At 40.8% G+C, this 20,678-nt stretch overlaps 1 protein-coding gene across 1 annotated transcript in view; it reads left to right on the top strand.

Moving 5' to 3' along the window:
* Window positions 1–20,678, top strand: part of LOC139639901 (inactive N-acetylated-alpha-linked acidic dipeptidase-like protein 2) — a gene marked incomplete at its 3' end in the record, with an annotated part of 247,849 nt that overhangs the window by 225,369 nt on the left and 1,802 nt on the right. Inside the window, exons 10-12 of the mRNA XM_071514054.1 lie at window positions 2,275–2,367; window positions 6,247–6,434; window positions 6,827–6,955. Of these exons, the coding sequence (XP_071370155.1) occupies window positions 2,275–2,367; window positions 6,247–6,434; window positions 6,827–6,955 (410 nt within the window). The remainder of the gene's footprint in view (window positions 1–2,274; window positions 2,368–6,246; window positions 6,435–6,826; window positions 6,956–20,678) is intronic.

Genomic DNA, 20,678 nt, shown 5'->3' with positions numbered 1-20,678 from the left:
ACATGATTATTATTCAACGCCTCCCTCTCACAACCTTTGTTCACTAATTGGCCAAGAGGTGATACACACACACACACACACACACACACACACACACACACACACACACACACACACACACACACACACACACGCAAACAGCAGTGGGTACAATTTGATCAGGAGGGACAGGAATAGGAACAGAGGTGGTGATTATTTTAACGTGTCTTCATCACACTCCAATTGTAGAAACGCATAACGCTCTGCACTGGCCTGTTAGATCTGATCTGATCTGTTAGGGGTTTAATTGACAGAAGCACTTAATCTGTTTCACTGCATACAACAGAGGAGCAGACCAAGATGAATAAATTGTAGGTTCAAAGAGCAGAGTGGGCAATCAGCAGCAGAGCAGTTATGACTTCAAACTGTGTGATCCCAAGATTCACAACAAAGGAAACTTTAAAAGCGTTTACAGAATATGTTCAGTGGTCAGTGGCTCTCAATTTTATATTAGTCTTTGTATAATTAAGTACTTCTGTATATGTGTACTTGTATGTTCTTATTAGTGTGTATATTTGCACATTTTTATTTGTGTTTTTTTTATTAGTGTGTTTTGTTTTGTATTGTGTTTTTTGATGTAGGACTCTTGGAGGAGCACAACAATACAACAACTAAAACAAACAAACAATGAAACAATAAAACGAAACACATGCAAATTTATGAAGAGTGGTTTCCACTTGAAATGGGCTTTCAGTTGTTCACAACGGGCAAATACACGAGATACTTAGCACATGCGACGTGAAAGCGCTAAGTGAGTGTGTGTGTGTGTGTGTGTGTGTGTGTGTGTGTGTGTGTGTGTGTGTGTGTGTTTAGAGCTATCAATCAACCCTCCTCCACTTGGCATAATCCACTTATTCCCAGAGAGACAAAGAGTCCGACAGAGAAAGAAATACAGAATTGTGTGTGTGCCTGTGTGTGTGTGGGTGTGTGTGTGTTTGCACATATTGTACATGTACTGTATGTGTGTGTGGTGTCAGTTCTTAACCAACCAGTGAACACAGGGTCAGAGAACAGCATCGATTCCCAGCATTCCTCCATCCTAAATGTTGATAGTTACAAAAAAATAGGTATCACTGCATAAGCCCTTACTTTAAAAGAGTATTTAAAATAGTCACATTTTTAATTTGCAATGTATACTGTATTATTTCACATATAGATATTAGGCTTGGGCTGATATTCAGTATTATTGAATATCGCAATATATCTTGAATATCAGGGAACAGAGATAATATTGTATATTGCGATATTTTCACGGGACAACATCGCGATATTACATTTTAGATATCGCCCAAGCCTGATAGATATTGATATTTTTCATATTAGGTAAGCAATCAAGACAGTAACATCTGTAATGAACACCTGTAAGTAAATCCATAATTGTTAGTAATCCATGCTCTATCTCATATACTTCCCTCTCTTACAGTATACTAAACGTGTTGAAACTGTCGGCTGCATATGTTTATATGTATATATAATCCCCCTATTGTTTATATTCTATTTCACTGATTGTATTGTTTTTGACATGACTGTTTCTATTGCTTATTTTATATTCTATGCATGTGCTTATATTCCATTTTTATTTTTTCCATACTGCATCCTATCCTATCCTTTTGCTTTCAGTGACCAAATTAAATAAAACATACCCATAACTTGATAAAATAAATATGTTTTTTCTTTTTTTTTGTTAAGTGTGTGTTCAATTTAGTTTGTTCATTAAGTTTCAGACTGATTTCACCCTTTGGCTATAATGATCTGTATTTCTGAAATATTTACCATAGAGTATCGGATGACATTTCTTTTTTTTTTTTTACAAATTTCGGAATGAAACGCCTCATTTCCTTCATAATATACTGTATCTGAACAGGAAAACAGGACAGGAACCTCCATTTTCACACCATTTCCTTTTGATTTCAATTTGTGTATTTCCCCGCCTGGTATGCTTAAGTCTATAAAACAACTTGATAGTTTGAAAACTTTATTATCCCAATAGCAGAGGCTGTGAGGCATGCTGTTTCTCATTTACTTCCTTTCTCAAGGCTATTACTAACACAATGAGGGATCGCTATCCTCCCATATCATCACACTGGGGACAAATTCAAACTCAGTATCTGTCAGTAACTCTCACACCGCATCAAATTGGCCGAAGCTGCTCAGTGTCAGGTGTGAGAGCACTTACAGAGAATTTCATATCGGCTTTGGTTTACATCATAAGGTTTGTCTTCTTGCTTTTCTTAGAGCGGAAGAAGATCACGCTGAATATCGGAAACCAGTCGGCCTACAAGAAAATCTACAATGTTGTTGGATACCTGAAAGGAAGGAGGAACCCAGGTAAGGTTACAGTTGTTCCTTAAAACCTGGTCTTGAAAGTCCTGACACCACTCCACACTTGTTGTAGTGAAGTGTTGTAGCGATCCCAGGAGAATAATAGGTAAGATTCATTTTTCAGGCACGTTAATGGCAGGGAAAAACTTCCAGTGAGTGTCTGTATTGTTTGTATTCCTGGATCTAACGTAAAAAAAAAAAAAAAAAGTATTAATGTGATCCGAACAGTGTTGCTGAGTTAGAAAACTGGAACAAATCAGTTTTCAGCAGGTGGGCGGTTTTGTCTTTTTCCTATTTTGTACATGATAGTGACGACATAAACCATAATTAGAAAAAACTTGATAGTTTGTAAAACTTCGTAAATTATTTCGTAATACAATCTAATGCTCTAAAAATGTATATTTAATCAGTTTTGACAACTGTAACAATTCTGACTTTGTTATTCCTAGTTATTCCACTAACCACTAGAACAAGTAGCTAGTCTACAGGTTTATTAATTTTTACTTAACTTAGCTGGTTTCAGTTACAGTACAACAACAGTGAATATAAAAAAATATATCAAAACAAGAAAATGGATAATGCTGTCACCATTAAAGCGGCACTAGGCAACTTCGTACATTGGCGGCCCCCGGTGGCAGTGAGAGGAACCTGTTTGAATATGTGAAAGTTTGAAGGACTTCATTACCCAGAAATCCTGTAATGTCTTCTTCTTAGTGCCTTTTGGAGGTGGTGAAGAGGTTCAGTCGTCGTTGGTGAATTCAGCAGCTTTTGGATTACGCTCTTAAGTTTTTATTAATCATTTCCTCTGTGGAGAAGATATCCCACCAATGTTCATACCAGCATCAGAATTTAATGTGGGCAAATAGTATGAATCCACAGCATCTCAATTAGTGGTCTCTTTTCTGTTGCAGCCCGTATTTGTAATCTAGAGTGATAAGATGGCTGGATTTTTACATTAAAATCTTTCCTAGCGCAACTTTAACTTTGATTATTTGGTTAAAAAAAGCAATTGAATAATCAATCCATAAAAGAATAGGGGTGCAACGTTTAATGAACGCTTATCATGCTTGAATTTGTTCATTTATCTTTTTCTCTTTCTCTGTTTCTGTCTGTCTATCTCTCTTGCTCACATTTTCTCTCTCGCTCTCTCTCCAACTCTATGTCTCTGTCTCTCTCTCGCTCCCTGCCTCCCTCTCTGTCCCAGTGCTGTGTCAGCTCAGGTCACTTAGAAACATATCATATCCTTTTAATGTTTTAATGGCAACACGGCTCCTCCTCCCTCCCTGTTCCTGTCCTTCTCTTTTAATTGTTGCTCTGCAGAAGAGACCCTTTATCTTGTCCTTGCTTCACCCCCACCCATCCTCCTCATACACCCCCCTTCCCCCCCCCCCACCCCTCCCCCTAATCATTGGCCCAACATTACTCTGTCGGGGATGCGTGGCTACCTGTCCTGCCCAATCGCTGGTGGAAAATTACCTTGCTGATTTACAGTGTGATATTAGGCGGCCATAATGGGCCACTAAAGCAGATAATATGAGCCACAAATCTCTGGGAGGAGCGGAGCTTTAACTGCCTGTTGGCGTTTGATCATATGTCTGTTCCTTTCTCATTTATCCCAAGCCTATACAGACCAGAATGAACATTCAGGCACATTCACAAAAGCAGTGTACGGGGAGGGGGGTTCAGCCCACAATAATATAGAGGGCCATTCTGAATTCATCTGTAATGCAATATGCCCACAACACTCAAAAAGAGCAAATTAGTTTTGAATTGGTTGCCATAGGGCTCCAGAATAGTAAGGAAACTTTTATTAATGCAGGTTAATGCAGGTACACAGCTTCACTTTTGTTTTATTCCTCCACATGTGGCCTAACTGAGAAACATACCATACAGATTGGCCCATTGGTCAGCTTCTATGTTGATGAGAACATAGATACCAAAATGATTCACGTGTCCCCGGTAGATCATTGGCTCCAGTGCTCCATGTTAACACTTTAGCATACACAATGTTGAGTCAGTCAACTTTTGTACACCTCTTATTTGCATGCAGTTTTGCTGAGCCTCCTACCTGATGGGCTACCTGAAGTCGTCTATGGATTTTTTTCAGTCAAACAGCACTCATTACCAGGGGGAAATAATTAAAGCCTATTCATAATCAGTTGGATCTGTAGTTAAAATCTATTCATCTATTCTGACACTCAACCCTAGACACACCCTATGGATCTAAGACCTAAGATAATCAGAAATCAGAATCATGAATCAGAATTTCATGCAGTTTCATCGTACATACAAAGACAAAATGCATCAGCTCTAAGCGACATGTAGAATGTAGAAGTATTTATGCGTTTTTTACAAAGGCAAGCTTATGTGCGTCTGACTGCTGAATTCGTACCTCGTATAGCACAATATGCTTTGTTACATCCTGTTTACTGTGTAGAAGCAAAGTTGACACAAATTGGCATTAAATAGAACATAAATGTTGCAGAGGGCACTTAATCACAACATGCTTCTACCAAACACCAATGGCCTGGAGGGAAGAATGCTAACAATGGTCATCAGCATACCTGCATCACTATCATAATTATCCCATAATTGCCGCTGTTCACTTTCAAATTTCAATTGAATGGAAAAAAAAAAATCCTCTGCCGTCGACAATACTAAATCTCAGTTGGAGCCTGTTGAACCGCTGATTAATTTGTCCTAGCCTAAGGGCACTGGGAATATGAAATGAGTGAAAAGAGCCGCATGACTTCATGTATTTAATGGTTCTGTATTATTGAGCGTTTCTTTAAAAAGAAAAAAATCCACTTAACCTTTAGTGTTGGAATCTCTTCTGAATTCTAAACATACCCATTAAAGAAAATTTCAAAAATGAGGCAAATTGCACTTTCACTTATGACTGATTTGCAGCCATTTCTAATAATGGTTGTGTGTGTGTGATTCGCTCCTTGAAGCTCTCCCACACACTGCACTAATATGCTGTCAAATTCCCAGCCTGGTAGGCTTCTCTAAGTGCCTCTTTTCTCAAACAAAGTCATCAGCACTGTGTGCTGAAGTGATGAAGTTTCCTCTGTTCATCTCATTGCCTGCAGGAATCCGCTTTGTGTATCCACACTCAACATTCTGTCTTCGTGGAAAATGTAAGGCATACAAAGAAGCCTGGAGCATTTGTGTTGGTGTGTGTATGTGTGTGTGTGTGTGTGTGTGTGTGTGTGTGTGTGTGTGTGTGTGTGTGTGTGTGTGTGTGTGTGTGTACATGTCTATGTGTGTGGGGGTTTGTATTTTCTTGGCAAATCGTACTCAAACACTACATTTAAATACAATTTAGGGTTCATGACTTTAGTGTTTTCATTTGCTAGATCTTCATTTATACTATTATTCCACTACTTTTAAAAGCAAATACTTTTACTTTTTGCTCTTACATTCATCAAAGTGCCTGGAGTTACTAGTACTTTGATGAAAAACATATTTTTACCTGTAATACCTCAAGGATCGAATGCCACCTTGCACTGAAATACAAGGTTATCGTATTGACTAAAAACATTTTAATAGGACTTTTACTTTAAATAGAGGACTTTTCTTCAAGGGTACTGATACACAGAGAGGCAGGGCTATGCTAAACAAAACAAAACAAAACATAGCAGTAGGATAGACAGTTAAACACCATTCACAGATTCCAATCCACATGTTTTTGAAGCTAATTGAGATGCTGTAGATTTGCCCTATTTTGCCCTATTAGCCTATATTATAGATCTTCTCCTACGCAACAGTGAGTTCTGTATGGAGGCAAAACTTACAGTACATACAGTCAAAGCAATACATGCACAAATGACAAAAAGATAATTTTGTTTTCCTTTTGTGTCTTTGTGTTGTGGCCTGTTTCAGATCGCTACGTGCTGGTTGGCAGTCGTCATGACAGCGACCAGGGAGGCGGGGCCTCAGCCATCATGACTCAGCTCATCGCCACGGTGACGGAGCAGACCAAACGAGGATGGGTGCCGGATCGCACTACTGTGTTCTGCTCCTGGGGGGGCTCGGCCCTAGGGAACATCGGGTCCTATGAATGGGGAGAGGTGAGGACAAGAGCATATATTTTATTAAATGTTGGCTTAGGGATCAAAGTTGGCGGGTTTTGGTCTTATTTAGACTGAGGTGGATATACTGTATATATGGAAGTAGGCACCTGGAACACATACGCCTGCTATACACACTAGATATACTGTATATGATATCCTTAATCACATTAAATTACACTATAAGCAACAGTAGAAAAGGTCCCAAGAACACAAGCAACCCAATAAGGAACAATTGGCAAGGACAATAATGTAATCATAAGAACTGGAAAGGAGAGATTTTATGGGCATATGATAATGATGATGATGTTGATGATGATGATGATGATGATGATGGTAATGATGATAATCTGTCTGTGTGTGTGTGTGTGTGTGTGTGTGTGTCCCTCCAGGATAACAGTGTTGTCCTACAGAGCAGTGCAGTGGCCTATGTCAGTCTGAATTCTCCAGTCAGGGGGACAGAGACTCTCAGAGCCACAGCCTCCCCTTCTCTACTGCAGCTCACCTCAGATATACAGAGGGTAACTAGCAATATTAATACTACTGCTAATGCCATTACTGCAACTCAGATAGGCCTACACAGAGAGCAATATTAATACTAGTAGTAGTACTACTGCTATTGCTACTATTACTACTACTGCTACTGCTGTTACTACTATTACGACTACTGCTGCTACAACTACTACTACTACTATTACTACTACTGCTATTACTAATACCACTACTACCACTACTATTACTAAAACTACTTAGGCTACTACTGTGTCTCCAGCACCAGATCTCAGATACAGAAAGGTTACATAGAGCAATTCTAATGTTATACATTTAATATATATATTTGAATTTTTCACACACCACACATTTTTCCCCCACTGATCTTCTTTAGTTTCTTGTCTGCTTTCGATCTCTTCGACTCCTCACTGCCGCGTCCCATTTCTTGTGCTCCCTTTGCCCCTTTTCTCCTTCTTCACCTCTCCCCCTTGCTCAGCCTTACTTTCTTCCTCCTGTTTCTCCTCCTCTTCCCCTCTTTCCTTTCATCCGCCCTCTACAGACTTTCTTGTGCTCTGCGCAGACGGACGTGATATTTAAAACAACCGAGCTTCAATTATGAGCGAAACGTAATCACAAGGAAGGGAGGGAGAGACTTTGACTGTTCTTGAGTAAAGCATGTCACCTCTTCTTAACAGGGGGGCAGAAAAACACTTTCAACTTCAACACAAACACAGTCTGCGATGCCCGTTCTCGTGACTCAGTGCAGCAGTTCTATGATTCAGCCTCCTCCGACTCTCTTTATTCCAACCTGGAGGTGTTTCGCGGATACCTTCCACCCTCACAGACATCTTCTTCCCAAGTTTTACTCTCTCTTTAAACTCTGAAAAGTTTCCCCCCTTTGAAAAACACACCTTCCTCCGCCTCCTCCTTCTTCTCCCTTAAGCGCCATACCCCCCCCCCCCCCCCCCCTCCTCCCAATGCTCCTTCGTCTTGTCTTCCATCACCTCCTCAATCTCTTCTTTCATCAGCGCTGCATTTCCTCATTAAAAATCTCCCTCAGTTCCTCTCTCCCCTTCTCTCTTTGTCTCTTCAGGTTAAGGCGCTGTATATTCTTTATTTGTGTCTTTAGGTTTGTCGTCGGTCCTCAGGGACCTGTGTTCCTGCCAGGCTCCCAGGCAGGTACAGGAGGTCAGGAGTGGCCCGATAGCGCAGCGCACTGCCCCTTTATTCCCCTGCACCGCCATAAACTAACTAATTAGTGGGAATAGCCAGGTCCACCTATGACATTCAGCGGTAATGAAGCTACAGACAGCCTCTGCCACTGCCAGTGAAAGCCATAATAAAAAGAGAGGGGGAGGGAGAGCGAGACTTTGACTTTTGATGTTCCTTAATGAAACATCTTTTTCTCACAGAAGGGGAAGGAGATTAGTTGAAACTCTGCTTCCGAATTATATTTTTCATTCTATCACGCTGCATTTTAATCTTTTTGGGTGAGGTTTGGTAGCAGCAGAATTTATGTTTTTGTGCAGATGTCATTGGCCAATCTTATTGGTCACAAATACCCAATGGTCATTTTTCCTGCTGTAAATGCTATTTATTAGGCAGGGGGAACTTTACAGGAGCCTGGATAGAGTCCAGCTTGAAGCTGATTGGCTGTCTTTTTACTACATGAGGCCAATTTCTCACTGGATTTGAAAGTTTTCAACCGCAGTGAATACCTTTTCATCCCAATTCACGCCACCTAGAGCAAAATTACATCCATCTTGCTCTCACACCAGCAATGTGTGTGCCTTAAAAGTTGACATTTTGGAGATACAGAGTTGCCGGAAAGAGAGGATTATTTGATCCAGACTACTCAACCATAACCTCAAACTATGCAAATTTTGGATTATTGCATAATGAAAAAGCGCAAAAACAATGACTTGTTCGGTCACAAAGAGTCCCCTTTCCCCTCGACCTGTTTCTCTCTCTCTGGTCATTTTCTCCCTCTCTTTGTCTTAGTCTCTCTATCTCTCTTTCTTTTTCCCTCTCTCCATCTTACAATCACACACTCTGCTCCTTTATACGTTACCTCTCTGTCTCTTGATTTCTCTCTCTATCTCCTCAGCTGCAGTATATATATACACTCTTAACAAAAGAAGGATTCTATATAGTATCAGAAAATTGGTTCTTTAGGTTTGTACCATAGCAGAACCCTTTTCGGTGCTGTGATGAACCCTTTAAGTTCCAAACCAGCAGAGTTTTTTTTTTATTATTTGAACAAATCAGAGGGTCCGCTGCGTCGTTACGGCTCTATACAGAACCGCTATCCTAACCAAAGCATCCTCCACGAATCCCTCTTCTGTTTGTACTATTTATTTGCCCTCGCGTCTCGTCTTGCCTCGTTGTACCTAATTGTCCATTCGGTGGCAGCTGTATCTCCGGTGCGCTCTATTCATCATCTCAAGTATCTCCGCGCTGCCCTAGGTACGCTCCCCACCTCCCAATATTTAGAAACAGGCCTAAGCGCATCATTAATCATGTTTGCGCAATGGCCGTAATGCTTCCTACTTATCTTCGCCGAGACCTGCCTTCAAAGTCGAGATGCTGCCGCGCTGATGCTTTCGGAATGGGTGCTTGGGAACCAATTATAATACAAATAGATACTTCTTTTGAGAAGGTGGGGGGGGGGGGGGGTTTACGCAAGGATGGGGAGGAGAGAGAGGGAGTGAGATGGAGAGAATAAAGGAATAGAGGAAGAGAAGGGAAAGAGAAGAGAGAGAGAGAGAGAGAAACAAGGGGAGCTTTGGTGGCTAGAAGAATACAAAACAAATGGAGAGAGTCCCGTGGTTTAATTGGGTATTGTTCCAGAGATGTATGTGTGTCTGGTTTCCAGTCTGAGTGTGGGTGGCTGGTGCCGGGTGCCTCCATTTGAAAACAAATGGTTGGCAGTAGACAGCTCATTGTTAGACTGAAAAAGGACCAGAGTGGCAAATCCTTCATCTGTCCTCTCTCCTTGAAATGGCCATGGACTTGTGTGTGTGTGTGTGTGTTTGAGTCTATGTTCACTTGTGTTTATGTGTGTGTGTGTGTGTGTGTGTGGATATATCCGTTTGTGTGTGCGTTCGATGAGGTTCATCGGCTACTCTGGTGTGATTTAAACCCCCCTGAGCTCCGTGTTGTGGGCCGAGCTGTTTGTAGTACATGCTAGTGTGTGTGTCCCATGCACCATAGGCTCTCCGTCATTGTGACATGATCTATTACTGCCTGTGCTGCTCTCATATAGACGCTTCAGCTCAGGAGAGTTGGCTGGCATGTGTTTTCGCTGAAACCTTGTTATCGCAGTGGCAAATTGCTAAGTTAGGATAGCGTTCTCATCTGTTAGAGAGGGGGCGGGAAGTTGCAGTTGCGAGACTTTTATGTAAAAGATCCACTTATCAGGACACATCGCAAAGTGGGGCTGCAGCAGAGAAGAGCATCCCGTCCCTCCTGATTGAGATGCTGTAGATTCACCTTGTTCTATTCACTTGGTATGGTCTACTCAACCATAACCTCAAAGTATGAACATTTTTGATAGCATTATGAAAAATTCCCTCTCTCTATCTTACAATCATACCCTCTCCTCCTTTACACGCTACCTGTTGCAAAAATCTTTCTTCTCTTTAAATTGAAACTTAAGAACAATATCCAAAAGTGTGTCCTGAACAAGAGTGAGCGCTCCGTCCAGAGAAAGCTGGTCTCACCAACAATGGCTGAACCGCTTCACCTCCTCCACCCCCACCACCCCCACCACACACTTAGACGAAGACAGTGTTCTGTTCAGCGGATGTAAACAATGCTGGCTATCTAGTTTACAGAGACAGCTACAACAGAACAGGCAAAAATTAAGAAAACTTAATTCACATACGAATGTGCACAAATACAAGCCTCGCAACACTGTTGTACGCTGCCACCTGGGGCCAACCAAAGTGCCAAGTTGCCTAGTACAGCTTTAGTGTGTGACTTTACTTCTCTGAATTCTAATTGAGTTCGGTGTTGTCGTGCTGTCTCACTGGTAAGCTGGGGAAGGATTAGTCAAACAGATATTGTGTTTCTCACCACTGCAAACCACCTCCCAGTGCTGAACTGTCATTTTGTTCAAAATCAGAATTCCCCACCACTAGACTGGTGAGTTACACATGAAAAAGCAGGAGGGAGGGGAATTAATGAAATATGCTGATGGAAAGTTGCTCAGTGACACTACATTCTGTAGAACTGCAAGTTATCACCAGGAGGCAAATTACCGGCAGCAGCCATCCAAATGCTGCTAAATCTTTGTCGATGGCTCATAAGTTGGTCTACTCTCGCGGCCAATTTGTCAGGTAGCCAGACATTATTTAGATATCCTATTTTATTCAAATAATCTAGTTGGCTGGTGAAATTGTGAAAGCAGCTGACACATTCGGGCATGTACCAACCACGGCCAGTGGAGGAAACATCATTCATTCGACATATCAAGAGAAATTCCCGCACAGGTTACCTTGAATTTGGCCTTTCATTATCATTGCCCAGTCGTAGCATTCAAGGTGTCTGAAGTTTTCCATTCTCTAATACCATGGTATTTAGTCAGAGCGTCAATTCTCACAAATCAAAAATAGTTTTGTCCTACAGTGTGAGAGTTATGGTGAGACTTAACGTGTAGCTGACAAGGCATTATAAGCCATCATAGGAGCATTATAAGCACCTTAGCTGTAATTGGTATATCAGGAACAAAGATAGTATGGATAGTATTACATAACACATAAAGGTAGCCTACTATACATCTGCAATTTGAGATGGTGGTATCTCTATGGTTGCTATGGACTCCCTGTAGTGTCCTGACTGGACACTGGGTCTTCTAATAACCACCCTACTGTAAACCTGTTGTTTACTGCAGCAACAACTACAATTCCATCTATGTGGAAGACAAAACTCTTTTCTGGACTATGTAAAGGAATGGACCTTATAGGTCTCAATGAAAAATGAGTTTGAATTGGATAAATGTACAAAAATGTGGGACGATAATTCAAAAATGGCAGGGGTTGTTATTGCTCAAAGTTTTAATAAATTGTTATAGCGGCCTGTTGGGTATAATTTAGAAAATGCCAGATCTTAATAGCAACATGCATTATTCACCAGCGTTTCATTAAGCGAGTGGTTGTTGATTGCGCTTGACTAACAAGCATACAAATACTGCACATAGACAAATAGTTTCATCATGGTGCTGTGTATATTGTGTATCCGTATGGGTGTAATCTTCGCCATATAAATCATGGTTGTATGCTGGGTCACGTAATAACTTCCATCCCAATCTCCTGGTTCACCCTGAAATAATCCATTTTACACACTATTTCATCAATTCAGACAAAATGTCAAACCTCAACAGTCTCTTACTGTTGGCTATAATGCATTTATTGTGTGTGTTTGTTTGTGTGTGTGTGTGAGAGAGAGAGAGAGAGAGAGAGAGAGAGAGTTAGGTGAGTAAGAGAGAATAAGCCTATGTTCAGACCGTGTGAAACATTTAGAGGTGGTGTGAATGCATTCAACGTCACTGGAAGGAGGCAAAAGGCATGAGATGGACACAACTTTGCTCTAGGCGGTGTGAACTGAGGTGAAGAGTCAGTCAAAGGAGTTGAAATATTTTTTGCTGATGCAGTGAAGCAAAAGCCAATCGGCTTAAAGCAGGACTAGCCAGGTGCCTATAAATTTGTAGTCTCAAGAAAGAAACCTAAACCACTAATAAGACTATAGAAAGATGTTAAACTAAACCACTAATCATAATGGGACTATAGAAAGATGTCAACCTAAACCACTAATCATAATGACTGGATTGTAGAAGTATGTCAAACTAAACCACTAATCATAATGACTGGATTGTAGAAGTATGTCAAACTAAACCACTAATCATAATGACTGGATTATAGAAATATGTCAAACTAAACCACTAATCATAATGACTGGATTATAGAAATATGTCAAACTAAACCAGCAATCATAATGACTGGACTATAGAAATATGTCAAACTAAACCACTAATCATAATGACTGGACTATAGAAAATTGTCGAACAAAACTACTAATCATAATAGGACTATTGAAAGATGTATTAACAGCCTTCCAGCACTGGATTCATTCACAGTTTAACTGCAACCTGATTGATGTGATCGGCGAGACTGTCCAGCCGCTGTGTCGGTGACATCTAAAGAGATGGGGAGATATTGGTGATCGCAGAAATATTGATGTGCTGTGGAAACACATTCCCTCTGGCTGCACCGGCGGTGTTAATTATTTCACTAAGAATGGAGAGCTGAATTCATCATTTATTATTTGTGAACATCTCCTGCAGATATACGCTACAGCACATCCCCATAGTGATATATACAATTTTAATCTGGCGGTATGGGACCACGTTCCACAGTTGAACAAGAAGTGTGTTTTCGAAAGAAATAGAGGTGAACTCAACTGACAATGCCTCCTACGCATTTAAAGGAGCATATCAGCTTCATAGCGTTTTCCTCAACCCATCACCTTCTATCTACTTACATAAATGCCTGCTTTTTGCCATTTCTATTTCTCCGTTGCTCTCTGTCTCTCTTTGTCTTTATCTGCCTGTCTCTGTCTGTCTCTCTCTCTCTCTCCCTCTCTCTCTCCCTCTCTCCCTCTCCCCATCCACCTGTCTCTATCAATGACCTATATAGAGTCTGGCAGGCTGATAGTATTTTGATGCAGAATCCATTTAGGAATAAACGGGCATAGTTGTAATCCTTTCAGGCAAGTCACGGCTGATTATACCAGAGGTGTGGTGCGTTTGTTTTCAAAGCCTGGTTCAGACTGAAAAGCAGACAGAACAGAACTTTTGTGGCACCTAGAATGGGGAATAATGCCAAAGTTAAATTCCTTTAGCCAAGTAACTGTAACAAGTAACACGTAACAAGTTTAATCAAATCCATTTAAGTAAGTAATCCATACTCTTCACATACCCATAGAACCCACCCATATAATCTACTTAACGTGTTGAAATTGCATTTGTTTAGAGAACCCCACAATTGTTAATATTTGTATTGCCTTTATTGCTTATTGTATATTCTGTTTTTTTGCTTTTTCTTCTCTGCTGTATCATATTACTTTTGCTACTGCAATGACTCAATTTCCCTGCAGGATCAACCAATTTTCATCTTATCTTCAATTACAAATGAAAATTGTGTTGACTGGAACATTCAATACAATGCAACACAAATTTCTGACCCTTTGACGCACTTTGTTGCCTGTAATTGGGAGCATTGCCCATCTAAATTGCCCCAAAAATTGTATTGTTGCATTACCACCCTACCTGGGTTTCCCAATGCTTTTTAGGGGTTTTCTGGCACCCCAAATCATTTTTGGGAAGTTCCTTAATGCCTGTCTGTTTTTTTTACATTCTGTATTAAAGCTGCACTAGGCAACTTGGCACGTTAGTGGCAGGTAACTATGATAATTTTGCCAGTTTCATTACTCAGAATCCTGTAAGGTGACATCAGTAAACTAAATTAATTAGGCAAATTAACAGCATCTTAATTAATGGAGATGGGACGCTCTTCTCTGTTGCAGGCCCACTTTGATTTTTAGTTTTACATAAAAATCTTTGCTAGTGCAACTTTAATTGCATGACAGTGCAGAAATGTTTATTTGCCTGAGGAATAGAAAGAGTTGAAAAGACCCTATTTTCATCGGGGGGGGGATCCATGCTGGCGTCCAGACCCCCAAGTTTTGATATAATTCTATTCAGGTGAGGATAATCATCTGAATATTCAAAATTCTCTAAAATTAAAAACTATGCCCCTTGAACAATAACCATGTATAATTTAAGGCTCTTTGTGCAAAAGCATCCATTAAATGTATTTCAAATGTTAAACATAGATATCCGCAATGACTGTTCCATATCCAATTTAAATTCTCAGTGTAATTTGCATTTACTGTGACAAATCATCTTGTTGTACTCTATCTTACGGTACCCACTAAGTAGAAAACTAATGGCTGAGAATTACACACCGTAAGAGCTCTGACACCATGACAGATCAGAGAAAGGCTTTCAAACGCGAGGGGAGAGAGAACAACGGGCCGGCTTCCAGAGATAGCTCCACTCGAGACGAGATTCTCAGAATTCCGCCGCAAATGGTAAATATGATCATCCACATTAGGGAATCAGCGAGGAAGTCAAATTTATGTGTTTTCCCACATAACACTCCCCCCCCCCCCCCCCAAAAAAAAAAAAAAAAAACTCACAGCAAATCACCCGAATGAGTCTCCGACTTTATAGCCGCGCAGCGATCCAAGGTGGTTTGGCAGCACACTTGGCATAATGTTTGAAATAGTACGCTGTTGGCAATATGTTTGAATTACCACAGCCCTTGTATTGTTAGGGAAGGCATTGTGCGGCGGGCGGGCAGGCTCCATGAATCTGCATAATCGCGGGGAGAAGCCGCTCCACCTCCGAAGGTATTTATGTGACTGTCGGCGTGGCCCCTCCATCACTGTTTCATATCACGGCGACAAAACGTTAGCAGGGCAAAGCATATGAAAATGTGTTAGGTGAAGAATGAACACTGTCATTACCGCCGGCTGTGACATCCGTCAGGTACGGCGGGCACGATGCAATCTGAATAGGAGGAAGAAGAAAAAAAAACGCAAGACTTTATGTTTCTAATAGGGGAAAAGCAGGTGCAGTGTAGTAAGGGCTTTCTGGAGATTCATTTCTAGTTAATAGATGGCCCCTAAATGAATTAAAGACAGATTACAGCCTAATTTGTGTATAACCTATGGCCTTGGAATATACATAATTGCTCTTAGCCAGGATTAATCAATGCCCATTCCCTAAGTGCTCTGTTTCTCCGTGGGCCAATCTTCTGCAAGGTCGACTTTCAACCCACTCAGCAATCATTTGATCAATTACTAGGAGAAAAAAAAAAATAATAATGTGCTTTTTTTCTCTGGTATGAGTGGGAAAAGGCACACACACACACCGTCACATGCAAACACACACATGTGCATATCACACACACACACACACACACATATACAAACACAAGCCACTTTCCTGCAAAGGTAGCGCGCTCTCCATAACGCACAAACACAAAAACTGCAACTACTGCCAACAGAGGGAGTTTAGTTGCTGAAATGCGAAAACACACACACACACACACACACACTTAGAGTTGTCCATCTAATTTGATAATGACTTCCACTTCTGTTAGCGGTAAGTGCGTAGATGACTGTGGAGTCCATTCAGTCTATTCATGCAAGATGGCTAAAGACATTTAAAGCGACAATCTGAATTTGCTGTGCTTGTCGAAACGCCATTACCGACTTTGTTTACATTTTGATTTATTTGAAAGGCGTCTTTTTTTCACTCTTTCACTTTTGATACAAGACCTGAAAGTGAGTTTTGAGCCGATTGAGTTCATGCAGTATGTGTTTGGAGGGTGTAAAAGCTTTGTTATTAGTGTTGGTAATTAGTAATAGTGGCAGTAATTACTGCAAATACTGAAATGGTAAAATAGTTATTAATTCTAATTGGTTCTAAAACACACACACAGACACACACACACACAGGTTTTGTGAAAGAAAAAGTGCCATGTTTTGATGGAAGTGAAATGCCTACACTCAATGCACCCACTATCTCTCGCTCTCTCTCCCTGTCTCTCTCTCACACACACACACACAAATACACCTGCGTGCACCGACATGAAAACACACTCAGATAGAGAGCTGATGTTGCGTGCTATTCTCCAATACCGAGGCCGCTTGCAGTCGTGTGTGAAGTCATCGGGAGCAGGTAACTAAGAGCGGTGTTGCTTTGTGCCGAGAAGGTGGCTGAGAGGATGGGAGGGAACACACAGCATCCGGCTGAAAGAGGAGAGAGCGTGGGGTTCATGAGAAAGAGGACCAAGTGGAAACTAGCTCAGCACTGACGGTCTTGACAAATAATGTAATGAAATCAAATCGGTTATCCGTGTAGTTACCACTGTTCGGGACATTGGAAGTGCCTTGAAATTTCAATAGCTGGGGAGTTTTTGTCCCAAAACGGAGTAGGTGCCAGAAAGTGAGTTTTGTTGTTGAGCCATTTGTATTGATCAACAACCCAATCAACCCCTGCAGGTAACCAGGGAACTTGAAATGAATCTTCTGCTAGCTAGCCAAACACTTCCACAAGCAATATGAATTGTAGAGAAATGCAAAATAGAAAAATCAATGCAACTGCAGTGAAAATGAGGAGCATCAGCTGCTCTATAAAGGTTATTGCCACAGGTATTTCAGATATTTCAACAAGGACCTAATGAAAATTCGACAGTGTCTTAGACGCATCATCACATGGAGACGCTTGCAATTCTGACTAGCATAAAAACACAGAGAGAAATTCTCTCACATATCTCCCTCATGCATCCTCCCTCTCTCTCTCACTATTTCCCCCTCCCCATTCCTGTCCCCCACTCCCCTTCTCTCTCTCTCTCTCTCTTTCTCTTTAATATCCCAGTCACTCATTTCTAGAGGGCTGATACATGCTTTTCAGCTCAACAGCTGCAAATGGCTTTTCCAAAGACCACGGTCCGGAACGGAATTATTATCATCACACGCATAATGCAAAGTTGTTTTTGTCGTTTGGCACGTTGTTGTCGGCGTGTATTGAATTCTGATTACGGCACTATGCCGTTCTCTGCCGCCCTCCACTTATTTGAAGTGTCATAACGCTGATGTACACTGAGTATACAAAATATTAGGACCACCTGCTCTCTCCATGAAATACACCAGAGGAATGCTATATTTCCTTATTGATTTCACCCATTAAATCCGCTTCGGTCATGAAAGGAAGATGTAGGCAAAAAGGGAGAAGCCTTTCAATATGAGGAAGGTGAGCCTCCTGTTTTGTTCCCTCAGTCTGTGAGCATCAGGTGCTACAAAGCTGCATTATGCAAGAATTACATGAAAAATACAACCGTCTCATCAGCCTAAATTACAAAGTACTGAGACCGCATAGATTCAAGCTTTTTCTCTGGTATAGCCACTTCTCCACCCACAAAATGACACACTGAATCTGCGAAATGCATATTTTATGAGCATCTTTACAAGAAAAATTAAAATAAAAGGTATCAAGTGACCTTACACTCTTTGTCAAAAACGTTAATCTTTTACCTCTCTTGTCCCTTAAGTATCCTTGGTTTAAAGTGGCCATTGGTAAACTTGAGTGTGCTGGGTGCAGTTTACTGACTTCTTACAGGGTTTCTGTATTGAAGCACTGAAACAGCTCTCACTACTATTTTTGGGCTGCTAACGTGCAAAAATTGCACGAGGGATTTGTTAGTCTTGAGAAGATTGAGACAGATTATGCGCAAAGGGGGTGGAACTCAACATGAGGAAGGTGTTCTCATTTAATGTATGGTCCATCAAATGTGATTTTGATGAAACCCGGGGAAATGATGCATCTCAGTAAGGAAGAGAAGAAAAAAATGCACACCTAGGTAGTGGAGGTGCTGGCTTATGAACATAAAAAAAAGATCAAAAGAAGGGAGAAGCTGCACATTCGTAACACTCGATGCGAAAGTTTGAATTGAATTGAAATCAACGTTTCAGCACACTTTGCCCTGTGATGTCATTGACTTGGAACATCTGTTTTATAGAGTATATACAGTACATGTCACTGAGATGATGTGATCAGTAGTGTGCGGCTTCTCCCTTCTTTTGAAATGATGCATCTCACCACTATGTTCCAGCATTTTTAAAATTATACTCAACCCTGCTCTCTTATAACTATATACACATAAAGTGTAAAAATTCACATGAAAATTGACACCCTTGATTTTTAGGGTTCAGAATTGATTACACTATACTGTGGGATAGTAGGGTATACAGACTTGTCTAGTTTATGGATTAATATGGATTGGACTGTGCTAGAGCATAGGAATACCATATATGAATTTGTAGATTGAGTGGTATTCTCCTTTAAGCAGAGATCTCTACGCAAGGATTTCACGCTCACCTTATCATAGCAGACAAAGAAATTAAATATTGATTCCCGGAGCAGCAGTACGGGCTGAAATTACCCATTCTCTTTGCTCTCTCTTTCCCTCCCTCCTCCCACTGCATCCCTTTTTTACACTTTTTTTTTATTACTCCCTCTCTGAAGGAATCACCTCTCCTATTTCGACTCTGTCTCTGTTTCCCTTTTTCCGTCTGACTCTCTCTTTTTAATGCACTGTGCCTTCCTGGCTGTCGGAAATGAAAGGGAGAGGAGAGGTCCATGGCCTGATCTCAAATCTTCTCTCCCACTCATGAAATGTTAGTGTATCTGTATATATAATCCTGTTTTGTAACTTCAATACTGATATTTCTCTCTTTTCTCTTTCCTTTTTTGCTAGGATTGAAAGACTGGATAGACCTTTAAGTGTTGAGTAAATGCTGTAACCCTAGGGCCCCTGAAATCCTTTCAAAACACACTGTAGATTTTCTAAAATGATTCGTTGTCACAATGAAACAAGGGTGAGAGGTTGAGATACAGGGTTTCATCCAACACAACATTCAAAAATAATTTTTCTAAAGGCATTCAGGATAGGGAACAGCCAAAGTCAAGTCTAGCATTATGACTTCTGACTGGCTAAAAGGCATTCCCTTATACAGGCTGGGTCAGCTGCAGAGTTAGGTTTGGATTCCTTGCAGAGTTGGGAAAGTTACATTCAAATTGTTTGTCTTTTCAGATACTCATTATTCAATTACAGCTGTAACCAGTTGTACAACCATTGGATTAGAACTGTATAGGTTGAATCACTATTGTCATATATCAATAGGGGATAGAGTAGCAAAATGACTATTTATTTATATGAAAATGTTGCAGATCATTACTTAATAACAAATAACAAATAACAAAAAAGTAATTTAGTGTTTTTCGTAGCTATTGTTCAAAAGTCCCAGTAAACTGATCACTGTGTTTCTGCAGTAGCTGTACAGGCCCGATTACAAGTAATCCAGTACTCTCCAATCCTGATCCTCCTGCCATACCCAGAAATTATAACGTGATTTCAGTAAACTGAGCACACTATGGACCTAAGTTTCTTTTTTTTTCTTCATGGCTAGTGTGGGTGGAGGTGGTGAAGAGATTCAGCCATTGTTATTGAGTTCAGCTTTCTCTGAATGGAGTGCTTGCTCGCTGGTGTTTAGGAGACACTTTTGGATTTTGCTCTTATATCTCAATATCAAGCTAACTTAACTCCGGTCAGGTAAAACTCACAGAGTGAGTGCAACAGGTTCACGCTCCTTCTCTGGGGGTTGTCAAAAGTCACTCGGGGAAATGTAGTAAATCACTAACTGGAGTAGAAGTAGGCAAGGCAGGTCGAAGGAAAGTGGGAACAACAAAAAAATTAGAACACACTACCTGAATGTGGAATTTTCCTTTTAGAAAAGTGAGATTTGCTCCTTTTAAAGAAGAAGGTTTAAACGTAAGCAAATCTTCCAAATCCATGGAATTTTGTTCAATGCAAGAGTCCGATTGAAAGGCTAATTCAAAGGTTCAGATACGGCGTCGGCTGCCAGCTTCAGCAACCCAGGACTGAGGTGATGTGGACCATCAGGTTTTTTGAGGTTCCAGAGCTTTAAGTGCTTTGACTACTATCCGCACACTGAGTGCAGTGGAGCTAAAAGGTTGACCTTTCCTCAGGGGTTCATAAACAGCCCAGTCAAAGCCAGTCCAAAAACTAATAATTCCACTGCTGAGTACCCATGAGGTCTGTC

The sequence above is a fragment of the Centroberyx affinis genome, unplaced genomic scaffold (assembly GCF_046629955.1).
Source record: "Centroberyx affinis isolate AG114_WGS23_722 - 3 ecotype Tasmania unplaced genomic scaffold, CSIRO-AGI_Caff_v1 ptg007898l_1, whole genome shotgun sequence".
In the NCBI taxonomy this organism is placed as follows: Eukaryota; Metazoa; Chordata; class Actinopteri; order Beryciformes; family Berycidae; genus Centroberyx; species Centroberyx affinis.
This window is presented reverse-complemented; position numbering and strand designations above follow the sequence as displayed.